Source organism: Rhinopithecus bieti, unplaced genomic scaffold (genome assembly GCF_001698545.2).
Source record: "Rhinopithecus bieti isolate Rb0 unplaced genomic scaffold, ASM169854v2 scaffold_2572, whole genome shotgun sequence".
NCBI classification, from domain to species: Eukaryota; Metazoa; Chordata; class Mammalia; order Primates; family Cercopithecidae; genus Rhinopithecus; species Rhinopithecus bieti.
In genome coordinates this window covers 1,690,766-1,701,081 of record NW_016804595.1, presented here as the reverse complement: position 1 = coordinate 1,701,081, position 10,316 = coordinate 1,690,766, and the positions used below count along the sequence as shown (strand labels likewise).

The 10,316-nt window shown below is 42.4% G+C and overlaps 1 protein-coding gene across 2 annotated transcripts in view; it reads left to right on the top strand.

Moving 5' to 3' along the window:
- RFTN2 (raftlin family member 2) overlaps nucleotides 1-9,154 on the top strand; it is a 95,060-nt gene extending 85,906 nt beyond the window's left edge. Inside the window, exon 9 of one of the 2 annotated variants that reach the window (XM_017869312.1) lies at nucleotides 7,665-9,154. In XM_017869312.1, coding sequence (XP_017724801.1) covers nucleotides 7,665-7,937 — 273 coding nt within the window. In that variant the 3' untranslated portion in view covers nucleotides 7,938-9,154. The remainder of the gene's footprint in view (nucleotides 1-7,664) is intronic. The other variant, XM_017869313.1, reaches the window with a different exon arrangement.
- The last annotated feature ends 1,162 nt before the right edge of the window (nucleotides 9,155-10,316 follow it).

Here is a 10,316-nt window from a genome sequence, read left to right as displayed (position 1 = left end):
AAAAAAAAAAAAAAAAAAAAAAAAAAAAAAACAAGGAAAGAATGAGCCTGGACAACATGGTGAAACCCCACCTCTACAAAAATTACAAAAATTAGCTGAACGTGGTGGCAGGCACAGGTGTCCAGAGTAGTCCCAGTTACTCTAGAGGCTGAGGTAGGAGGATCACTTGTACCTGGGAGGTTGAGGCAGCAGTGAGCCTTAATTGCACCACTGCACTCCAGCCTGGGCTACAGAGTGAGACTCTGTCTCAAACAGAAAAAAAAAAAAAATTAAAGAAAGAAAGAAAAAGAAAAATAACTGAAGACCTCACTTACTGATATCAGAGATTCCACATTGTCAAGACGTTTCCTCTCATCTATTTGTTTGGCTTTTGTGTGTGTTGTGTGTGTGTGCAGAGGGCTTCTTAGGAGGTAAGCTTGGCCACCTTATCAAAAAGAAAGAATTTGTTTATCCTAGAGTCAGTATAGTAGTCCCAGGGAATGACTCTGGTCAGGTCTGACCGGGTCACCTGCCCACACTGCAGTAGAGAAGAAGATGGATAGGAAAGCTGGCTGGAGAGGTAGTAATAAGTCAACCATACCCTTCCCCCTTCCTAGGCTTCCATGATTTTGACAGCCCCAAGCTGGGAAGATCCAGGAATGTATCCTGTGAGCGGTCAAGGGAAGCGCCTCTTTTTATGATTGAAGGAAATTTTTGTTTAGGAAACACACAAATCTTTTACAGCAAACCTACTCATATTTTTACAGATGTGGGTAAGATAGTGTGAAAAGAATAAGGTAAGAGACTCGGGCTACAGTTCCGGGCCAGCTATTCCATCACCTTGGACAAATCCTGTTTTCTCTCTGGGTCTGAGCCTCACCTCTGTAGAGTAAGGGGACTGAAGTAGATAATCTCCAAGAACTAGTTGGGCTTCAGACTTCTACAGTCTAAGTTATGAGAACATCACAGTTTGGTTTGTTGGAAATGTTATTATTTACATGTGGAATAAGGGTGGGGCAGGAGAGGTGATATGATTGCTGAAGTTGTATTTATTAAATAACATGTCACATGCGTCCATGTGAAGAGACCACCAAACAGGCTTTGTGTGAGCAATAAAGCTTTTTAATCACCTGGGTGCAGGCAGGTTGAGTCCAAAAAGAGAGTCAGTCCAAAAGGGAGATGGGGTGGTGCCATTTTATAGGATTTGGGTAGGTAATGGAAAATTACAGTCAAAGGGGTTGTTCTCTGGTGGGCAGGGGCAGGGGTCACAAGGTGCTCAGTGGGGGACCTTCTGAGCCAGGAGAAGGAATTTCACAAGGTAATGTCATCAGTTAAGGCAGGAACCGACCATTTTCCCTTCTTTTGTGATTCTTCAGTTACTTCAGGCCATCTGGATGTATACCTGCAGGCTTGGGCTCAGAGGCCTGACATAACAGTCACATGGTTAAAAAAGAAAAAAAGTGTGTGTTGGTTCAGAAGTCTTTTTTAGAGGTGCAGTGCTAAGTATTTTGCCATCTTCTAACATTTGAAATTTACATTTGGTGGCTGTTTATTTATTAATACTTATTTTAAAGTGAATTACTATGAATATCTTAGTATTCTGAATAACATCCCATTTTTATTAAGAAAATCCTTGTTAAGTATGTGAGAATTGGCCTCTATTAGCTGATATATAATGAACAAAGTATTGCAAAATTTACCTTTGGCCCTAGCGCTGGTGAGGAAGGCAAGATCCAGGAAGCCCCCAGGGACCTCCACCTTCCCATTTTGATTCCGGTCAGTGTTGAGAGCATTGAGAGCATCATTCAAGAGTGAATGTATTCCGGCCATCGCGGTGGCTCACGCCTGTAATCCCAGCACTTTGGGAGGCTGAGGCAGGCAGATCACTTAAGTCCAGGAGTTCAACAACAGCCTGGCCAACATGGCAAAACCCCATCTCTATAAAAAATAGAAAAATTATCCAGGCGTGGTGGTGAGCGCCTGTAATCCCAGTTACTCTGGAGGCCGAGGCAGGAGAATTGCCTGAGCCTGGGAGGTGGTCAAGCAATTGTAAATAGTAATGACTGAAAAGTCAGGAGGTGGTCAGTGCAGTGAGCGAAGATTGTGCTACTGCACTCCAGCCTGGGCGACAGACAGAAACTCTGTCTCAAAAAAAAAGAGTGAGTGCATCGTTGTACATGTGGGAAAGATAGCCACTGGCCAGGCTTGAGAAAGAAGCACAGTCTGGCCGTGTTCATCAGCCGTATGTGAAGCCAAAAAACTGTATCCTTGCTGACCAATGCCCCAGTGCAGGGAAGAAAGTGCCATTCTCAAATTTTGTACCTTTCTGAGAGTAAATCTGTCAGGTTCCACCGCATATATTAATTTCAATAAATTTGGTGAATGGAATAAACAGGAAAAGAACTAAAGAGCTGATATTGGCCGGGCGTGGTGGCTCACGCCTGTAATCCCAGCACTTTGGGAGGCCGAGACGGGCAGATCACGAGGTCAGGAAATCGAGACTATCCTGGCTAACATGGTGAAACCCAGTCTCTACTAAAAAATACAAAAAACTAGCCGGCGAGGTGGCGGGCTCCTGTAGTCCCAGCTACTCGGGAGGCTGAGGCAGGAGAATGGCCTAAACCCGGCAGGCAGAGCTTGCAGTGAGCTGAGATCTGGCCACCGCACTCCAGCCCGGGCGACAGAGCAAGACTCCGTCTCAAAAAAAGAAAAAAAAAGAGCTGATATTTGCATTTGATGAATGCAAGGGTGCCAATGTAAAATGTGACAACCACCAAACTGTGTCTAACTTGGGACCAGGAAGGTGGGCCTTTGTTGAGGGACGACCTACTGTAGACTTTGTGAACCCCAAATATATGAGATAGGTCTCCGTTAATTTAGAAAGTTTATTTTGCCAAGGTTAAGGACACACTCCCATGACACAGCCTCAGGAGGTCCTGATGACATGTGCCCAAGGTTGTCAGAGCACAGTTTGGTTTTATACATTTTAGGGAGACGTGAGACATCAGTCAACATATGTAAGATGAACTTTGGTTCCATCCAGAAAGATGGGACGAAAGGCGGGACAACTCGAAATGGGGAGGGGTAGATAAAAGTGGCTGCAATATTTTGAGTTTCTGATTAGCCTCTCCAAAAGACCAATCAGATATCCATTTATCTCAGTGAGCAGAGGGGTGAATTTGAATAGAATGGGAGGCAGGTTTGCCCTAAGTCATTCTCAGCTTGACTTTTCCTTTTAGCTTGGTGATTTGGGGCCCCAAGGTTTATTTTCTTTCACAACTTTTCCCTTAAACTTGCCCAACTCTGGTAACTTGGCCAAGAAAAAGATGAACTGCCTCTGTGCTGCCAATAAACTCCTTTCTATGCAACCCGCTGGGGCTGCATCTTCCTATACAAACAGTGTCATAAACGGTATTACATTCCACAGTAGCGCACAAAATCCACTTTAATAAAGCTGTTTGTTTGCTTTGTATAGTTGCTGTAAAAACCAGTAGAAAATACCCCAGTATTTTATGCACTGCATTTCAACAGATGAATCGTTAACAAACTTCTGTAAGATCAGCCTGAGCATTTGATTTCTACAATTTTTCTAAGAATTTTTTAATTTTGCCTCTTACTTTTAGGAAAAATGCAACCCTAGTTCCCAAATAACATATAAATGAATTTTCAGTAAATGAGCTCTTAGTAAACTGGGAAATTACTGTGATTCGTAAATGTATCTTTAAATCTATGTTCAGTTTTATGTGCCTAGGAGGATATGATCATATTCTGCAATATCTGCCATGTTGTCAGTAATAAATAAGCTCTTAAGGGCCGGATTCAGTGGTTCACACCAGTAATCCCAGCACTTTGGGAGGCAGAGGTGGGCAAAACACTGAGGTCAGGAGTTCAAGACCAGCCTGGCCAACATGTTGAAACCCCATCTCTACTAATAACACAAAAATTAGCTGGGCAAGGTGGCACATGCCTGGAGTCCCAGTTACTCAGGAGGCTGAGGCGGGAGAATTGCTGGAACCCCGGAGGCAGAAACTACAGTATGCTGAGATTGCATCACTACACTCCAGCCTGGGCAACAGAGCAAGACTCTGTCTCAACAACAACAACAAAAAATGCTCTTATAATGAAGTCTCATCAGGAGTCTGAACATCACAAGTTAAGCAGCTAATTCTCCTTGTTGTGCTTTCCCTTTTTTGACTTAGCTATCTTATTTTTTCATATATATATACATATGAAAAAAAAATATATATATATATAGGACCTGAGGTCTCGCCATGCTGCCTAAGCTGGCCTTGAACTCCCAGGTCCAAGTAATCCTCCCCTTTCAACCTCCTGAGTAGCTGAGACTACATGCTCATGCCACTTTGCCCAGCTAGATACCTTATTTTGACTTAAGTTGCCTGGGCAGAGACCATGTCCCCTTTATTCTGGACTGAACCAAGAACATTCTCTGCCCTCAGTAAATATTTATCAGCAAAAACATCCACAGTTGATCAGAGAGTCTGAATGAGCTGGATTGAATTGTTGAGCATGTATACTGTGTCAAGCAGAAGCAGTTTGCAGCAGGACAAGGAAAGGGTCCACTTCACCCTTGAAGACATTCTAGACACTCACTCAAAATAAACTCAGTCTGAATTATCTGTGTATATTAGTCTGTTCTCACACTGCTAATAAAGACATGCCCAAGACTGGGTAATTTTTAAAGGAAAGATGTTTAATTGGACTCACAGTTCCACATGGTTAGGGAGGCCTCACAGCCATGGCAGAAGGTGAATGAGGAGCAAAGTCACGTCTTACATGGAGGCAGGCAAGAGAGCATGTGCAGGGGAACACCCCTTCATAAAACCATCAGATCTAATGAGACTTATTCACTATTGTAAGAACAGCATGGGAAAGACCCACCCCCATGATTCAGTTACCTCCCACTGGGTCCCTCCCACAACACTTGGAAATTATGGGAGGTACAATTCAAGATGAGATTTGGGTGACAACACAGCCAAACCATATCATTCTGCCCCAGCTCCTCCCAAATCTCATGTCCTCGCATTTCAAAACCAATCATCCCTACCCAACAGTTCCCCGAAGTTTGGTTTTTTGTTTTTGTTTTTGTTTTTTTGAGATGGAGTCTTTCTCTTGTTGCCCAGGCTAGAGTGCAATGGTGTGATCTTGGCTCACTACAACCTCCACCTCCCAGATTCAAGTGATTCTCCTGCTTCAGCCTCCCACGTAGCTGGGATTACAGGCATGTGGCAGTACACTCAGCTAATTTTTATATTTTTAGTAGAGACGAGGTTTCACCATGTTGGTCAGGCTGGTCTAAAACTCCTGACCTCAAGTGTTCCTCCCGTCTCAGCCTCCCAAAGTGCTGGGATTACAGGCATAAGCCACTACACTCAGCCAAAAGTCTTAACTAATTTCAGCATTAACTCAAAAGTCCACAGTCCAAAGTCTCATCTGAGACAAGGCAAGTCCCTTCTGCTTATGACCCTGTAAAATCAAAAGTAGGTTAGTTACTTCCTACATACAATGGGGGTACAGACATTGGGTAAATACATCCATTCCAAATGGGAGAAATTGGCCAAAATGAAGGGGTTACAGGCTCCATGCAAGTCCAAAATCAAGTGGGGCAATCTTAAAGCTCTAAAATGATCTCCTTTGACTCCCTGTCTAATATCCAGGTCACACTGATACAAGAGATGGGTTCCCATGGCCTTGGGTAGTTCTGCCTCTGTGACTTTGCAGGGTACAGCCCTCCTCCTGGCTGCTTTCACAGTCTGGCATTGAGTATCTGTGGCTTTTCCAGGTGCACAGTGCAAGCTGTCAGTGGATCTACCATGCTGGGGTCTGGAATATGGTGGCCCTCTTCTCCCAGCTCCACTAGGCAGTTTCCCAGTGGAGACTCCATGTGGGAGTTTCCACCCCACAATTCCCTTCCACACTGCCCTAGCAAGGTTCTCCATTAGGGCTCCATCCCTGCAGCACACCTCTACCTGGACATCCAGATGTTTCCATACATCCTCTGAAATATAGGCAGAGATTCTCAAACCCCATTTCTTGACTTCTGTGTGTCCACAAGCCCAAAACAACATGTAAGCCACCAAGGCTTAGGGCTTGCACCCTCTGAAGAAACAGCCTGAGCTCTACATTGGCCCCATATAGCCACGGCTGGGACACAGGGCACCAAGTCCCGAGACTGCACAAAGCAACAAGGCCCTAGGTCCAGCCCACAAAAACATTTTTTCCTCCTAGGCCTCCTGGCTTGTGATGGGAGGAGCTGCCATGAAATGCCCTGGAGACATTTTCTCCATTGTCTTGGCAATTAACATTTGGCTCCTTGTTACTTATGCAAGTTTCTGCAGCCAACTTAAATTTCTTCTCAGAAAATTGCTTTTTCTTTCCTATGGCATCATCAGTCTGCAAATTTAAACGTAAGTTCCAATTCCAAACCATACATTTGTGAATACATAAAACTGAATGTTTTTAACAGTACCCAAATCACCTATTCAACGCTTTGCTGCTTAGAAATTTTTTCTGCCAGATGCCCTAAATCATCTCTCTCAAGTTCAAAGTTACACAAATCTCGAGGGCAAGGGCAAAATGCCATCAGTCTCTTAGCTAAAACATAGCAAGAGACACCTTTGCTCCAGTTCCCAAGTTCCTCATCTCCATCTGAAATCACCTCAACCTGGACCTCATTGTCCATATCACTGTAAGCATTTTGGTCAAAGCCATTTTGGTCAAAGGCAGTTCCAAACTTTCCCACATTTTCCTGTCCTCATCTGAGCCCTTCAAACTGTTCCAACCTCTGCATGTTACCCAGTTCCAAAGTCGCTTCTACATTTTTGGGTATTTTTATAGCACCACCCCCCCAACTCTACTAGTACCAATTTACTGTATTAGTCTGTTGTCATCCTGCTAATAAAGACATACCCAAGACTGTGTAGTTTACAAAGGAAGGAGGTTTAATTGACTCACAGTTCCACGTGGGGAGGCCTCACAATCATGGCAGAAGGCAAATGAGGAGCAAAGTCATGTATCATGTGGTGGCAGGCAAGAGAGAGCATGGGCAAGGGAACTCCCCTTTATAAAACCATCAGATTTCATGAAACTTATTCACGGGTAAGACCCACTTCATGATTCAACTACCTCCCACTGGGCCCCTCCCACAACACATGGGAATTATGGGAGCTACAATTCAAGGTGAGATTTGGGTGGGGACACAGCCAAACCATATCACTGTGACTCTTCTGCACAGCCTGTGCCTACATAAAATGGGTGTAAGGTGGCCATTGAAGCACCTTTTCTGCTCTATAGATCCCAACTAACACTAAGAAGAAAAATGTATTAGTATTTAAACCTTGCTTTTTTCTCCCAAAGTATGATTTCAACAAATTTCCTTCCTTAGAGATGTCATTAAGGGCTGAGATGTGTACCTAACATACCTGCCAATAAGAATGATGTGCCAGGAACCTACAAAGAGTTACAAAACAGGGAGAAGGGAATTCATTTGTATTTGGGTGGGGACGGGAATGTGGAGGTAGCTCTGAGCTGGTCATTGAAGATGAGCAGGATTTTGAAGAGCTGGGGGAAAGGACATTCCAGTAGGCAGAAAGGCAGCATGTGCTAGACCAGAGGGACAGGAAACACCCATCCTTTTAACTCCTGATCGCCAATGTCTTGTGTTTCAGAAGAAAGCCAGCCGCCACATAAAAGGTGAAGACAAGAACAAAGCCACTAGTAGGAGCATTGGATTAGACACAACCGCATCACAACCTGCAGAGAGCAGACACCCGTCTGAGGAGTGCTGCCTTTCTCCCTCCAGGGAATGCTGGACAAAGGAGGGGAGGCTGGCACAGCACAACAGCTTCTCTGGGTTCAGCAGCAGTGACAGCGTCCTCCGGGAATTAGACGACGGACAGTTTGATCAGGAAGATGGAGTGACTCAGGTCACTTGTATGTGAGCCATGAGGTGAAGCAAAGGAAGGCCTTGTAAATAATTGTTAAAATAATTGCCAACTGACCTTATTGTGGTATTTTCTCTGCATTTGTATAATATTTTTGAATTTTTCCAGACTCAGCCTTTCCTCTAATCTATGTAAACTTTGGCACAACCTCCCAGACAAGGAAGAATAACCAACATATTTATACATTTAGAATCATGTTTACACTTCTGTCAACAAAAACATCTGGTTAAACAGATGTTCCATTCGGTTGTCACACAATAATCTATTTCAGCTTCTCATGAATGTACAAAGTAGACTTTTCTTACAATTCCTGGTAAGGAGACTGAATATCTCAATCAGTGTTTTACCTAATTAGAGAGAGTTCTCAGGAAGTTACAGTCTTATTTAAGCTGAAAAATAATCTCTTTCTTTTTTTTCTCTCTCTCTCTCTCATACACACACACACACACAGCTAATTAGTGAAAATAAATACCTATTTTCCAAATATAATAATTAATCCACATTTTGTTTTTAACTATAGCATGTATATACAAAGCAAGCCCCTATGTGTTAAAATATTTTTTGAAAAAAAAATTTTTATATATCTTTGCTTTTAAAGGGTCACCATGTCACCAACCCTGTACTGATTCATTGCACATAAATGTTGTTGCTCCTAAAAGCCTAAAAATGCAGACAGCAAAGCAGCATCTCTTAAAATTCAATATGAAAAGAACCCATAATCTCAATAAATAAATACCTTAGTAGAGAGTAAGATTTAATTTTTTTTTATTTTAAAGTCTAAATACTATGAAGAGGAAAAACACCAACTTCAAGTGGAAACTGAAGTATTTTACATCTGTCTAGATTTGAATTCTGCTTTTATTTTGACTTGCTAAATCCTGAAGAATGTTGAAACCTAGAATTTTCAATCAGGCAGGAGTAGAAAGATGCTCATAGCACACGCAATATGTATGATAACCTATTTTGTTTCACCTTGCTTTTCTTTCCCCTTCTAACAGAGGTAGCTTTGCCTTGACCCAGTCTTTAACAATCTTTAAAATTCTACAAAATAGAGGATTTTCATTTGTCTATGAAAGGCTTACTTTGAAAGATGGAACCTTCAAGTGAATTACAACTTACTCTATCATTGATGAATTCAGCCTATTATATATTTTTATTAACATTGATGTTGACATTGTAAGATCATTTTAATAATAAAACATCATTTTTATTGGGTTGTTGTTTTATTTAACACAAATATTCATATAATATGTTTGGTTTTGGGTTTTTTGTGGCTTTTCTTGAGACAGAGTCTCACTCTATCACCCAGGCTGGAGTGCAGTGGCACAATCTCAGCTCACTGCAACCTCCCCCTCCTGGGTTCAAGGGATTCTCCTGCCTCAGCCTCCAGAGTAGCTGGAACTACAGGCGGTGTGCGCCACCACGCCCAGCTAATTTTTGTATTTTTAGCAGAGATGGGTTTTCACCATGTTGGCCAGGATGGTCTCAATCTCTTGACCTCGTGATCTGCCTGCCTCATCCTCCTGAAGTGCTGGGATTACAGGCGTGAGCCACCATGCCTGGCCCTCATATAATATGTTTTATACATATAACAGATATGTATTACATGTTATCAATTATATAGTGTATCTAAACTAAGTCAATCTCCATTAATTGCTGATAAAATTAACAAGAATGATTCCACTTTTATCATCCAGAAGTACAGTATAAAGGAATTTAAGAATATTCCTCTCACTCTTATTCTATAGCAATAGCTGTCAACAATATTTGCAGAAATAGTTTTTGTTTTGACTTTTAGATGGACTTGAGTTCCATAATCAAGAGTTAGTGGATTTTTGGTAGAAATAAGCACTGCTTCTGGAGTCCACAAAATGTAATAAAGTTAGGAAGCACAAAGAACAAATCAGAAAGATTCGTTTTTCCCAATGCCAGGATCTATAAGATGTAGAGACTTCTTTATCATTCAGTCCGTATACACAGAGAATTGGAAGTAGTAAATTAAAAACAGAGACAGAAATTTATATTTGACTAAGAAAAAACTCAGAAATATAGCATTAACTTTTTTTTATTTTTTTGAGACAGAGTCTCACTCTGTCGCCCAGGCTGCAATCTCGGCTCACTGCAACCTCAGCCTCCCAGGTTCAAGTGACTCTCCTGCCTCAGCCTCCTCAGTAGCAGGGATTACAGGCATGCACCATCATGCCTGGCTAATTTTTGTAATTTGGGTAGAGATGGGATTTCACCATGTTGGCCAGGCTGGTCTCAAACTTCTGGCCTCAAGCAATCTACCTGCCTTGGCCTCCCAATGTGCTGGGATTACAGGCGTGAGCCACTGTACCCAGCCAAGCAATCTCTTTTTTTTTTTTTTTTTTTTTT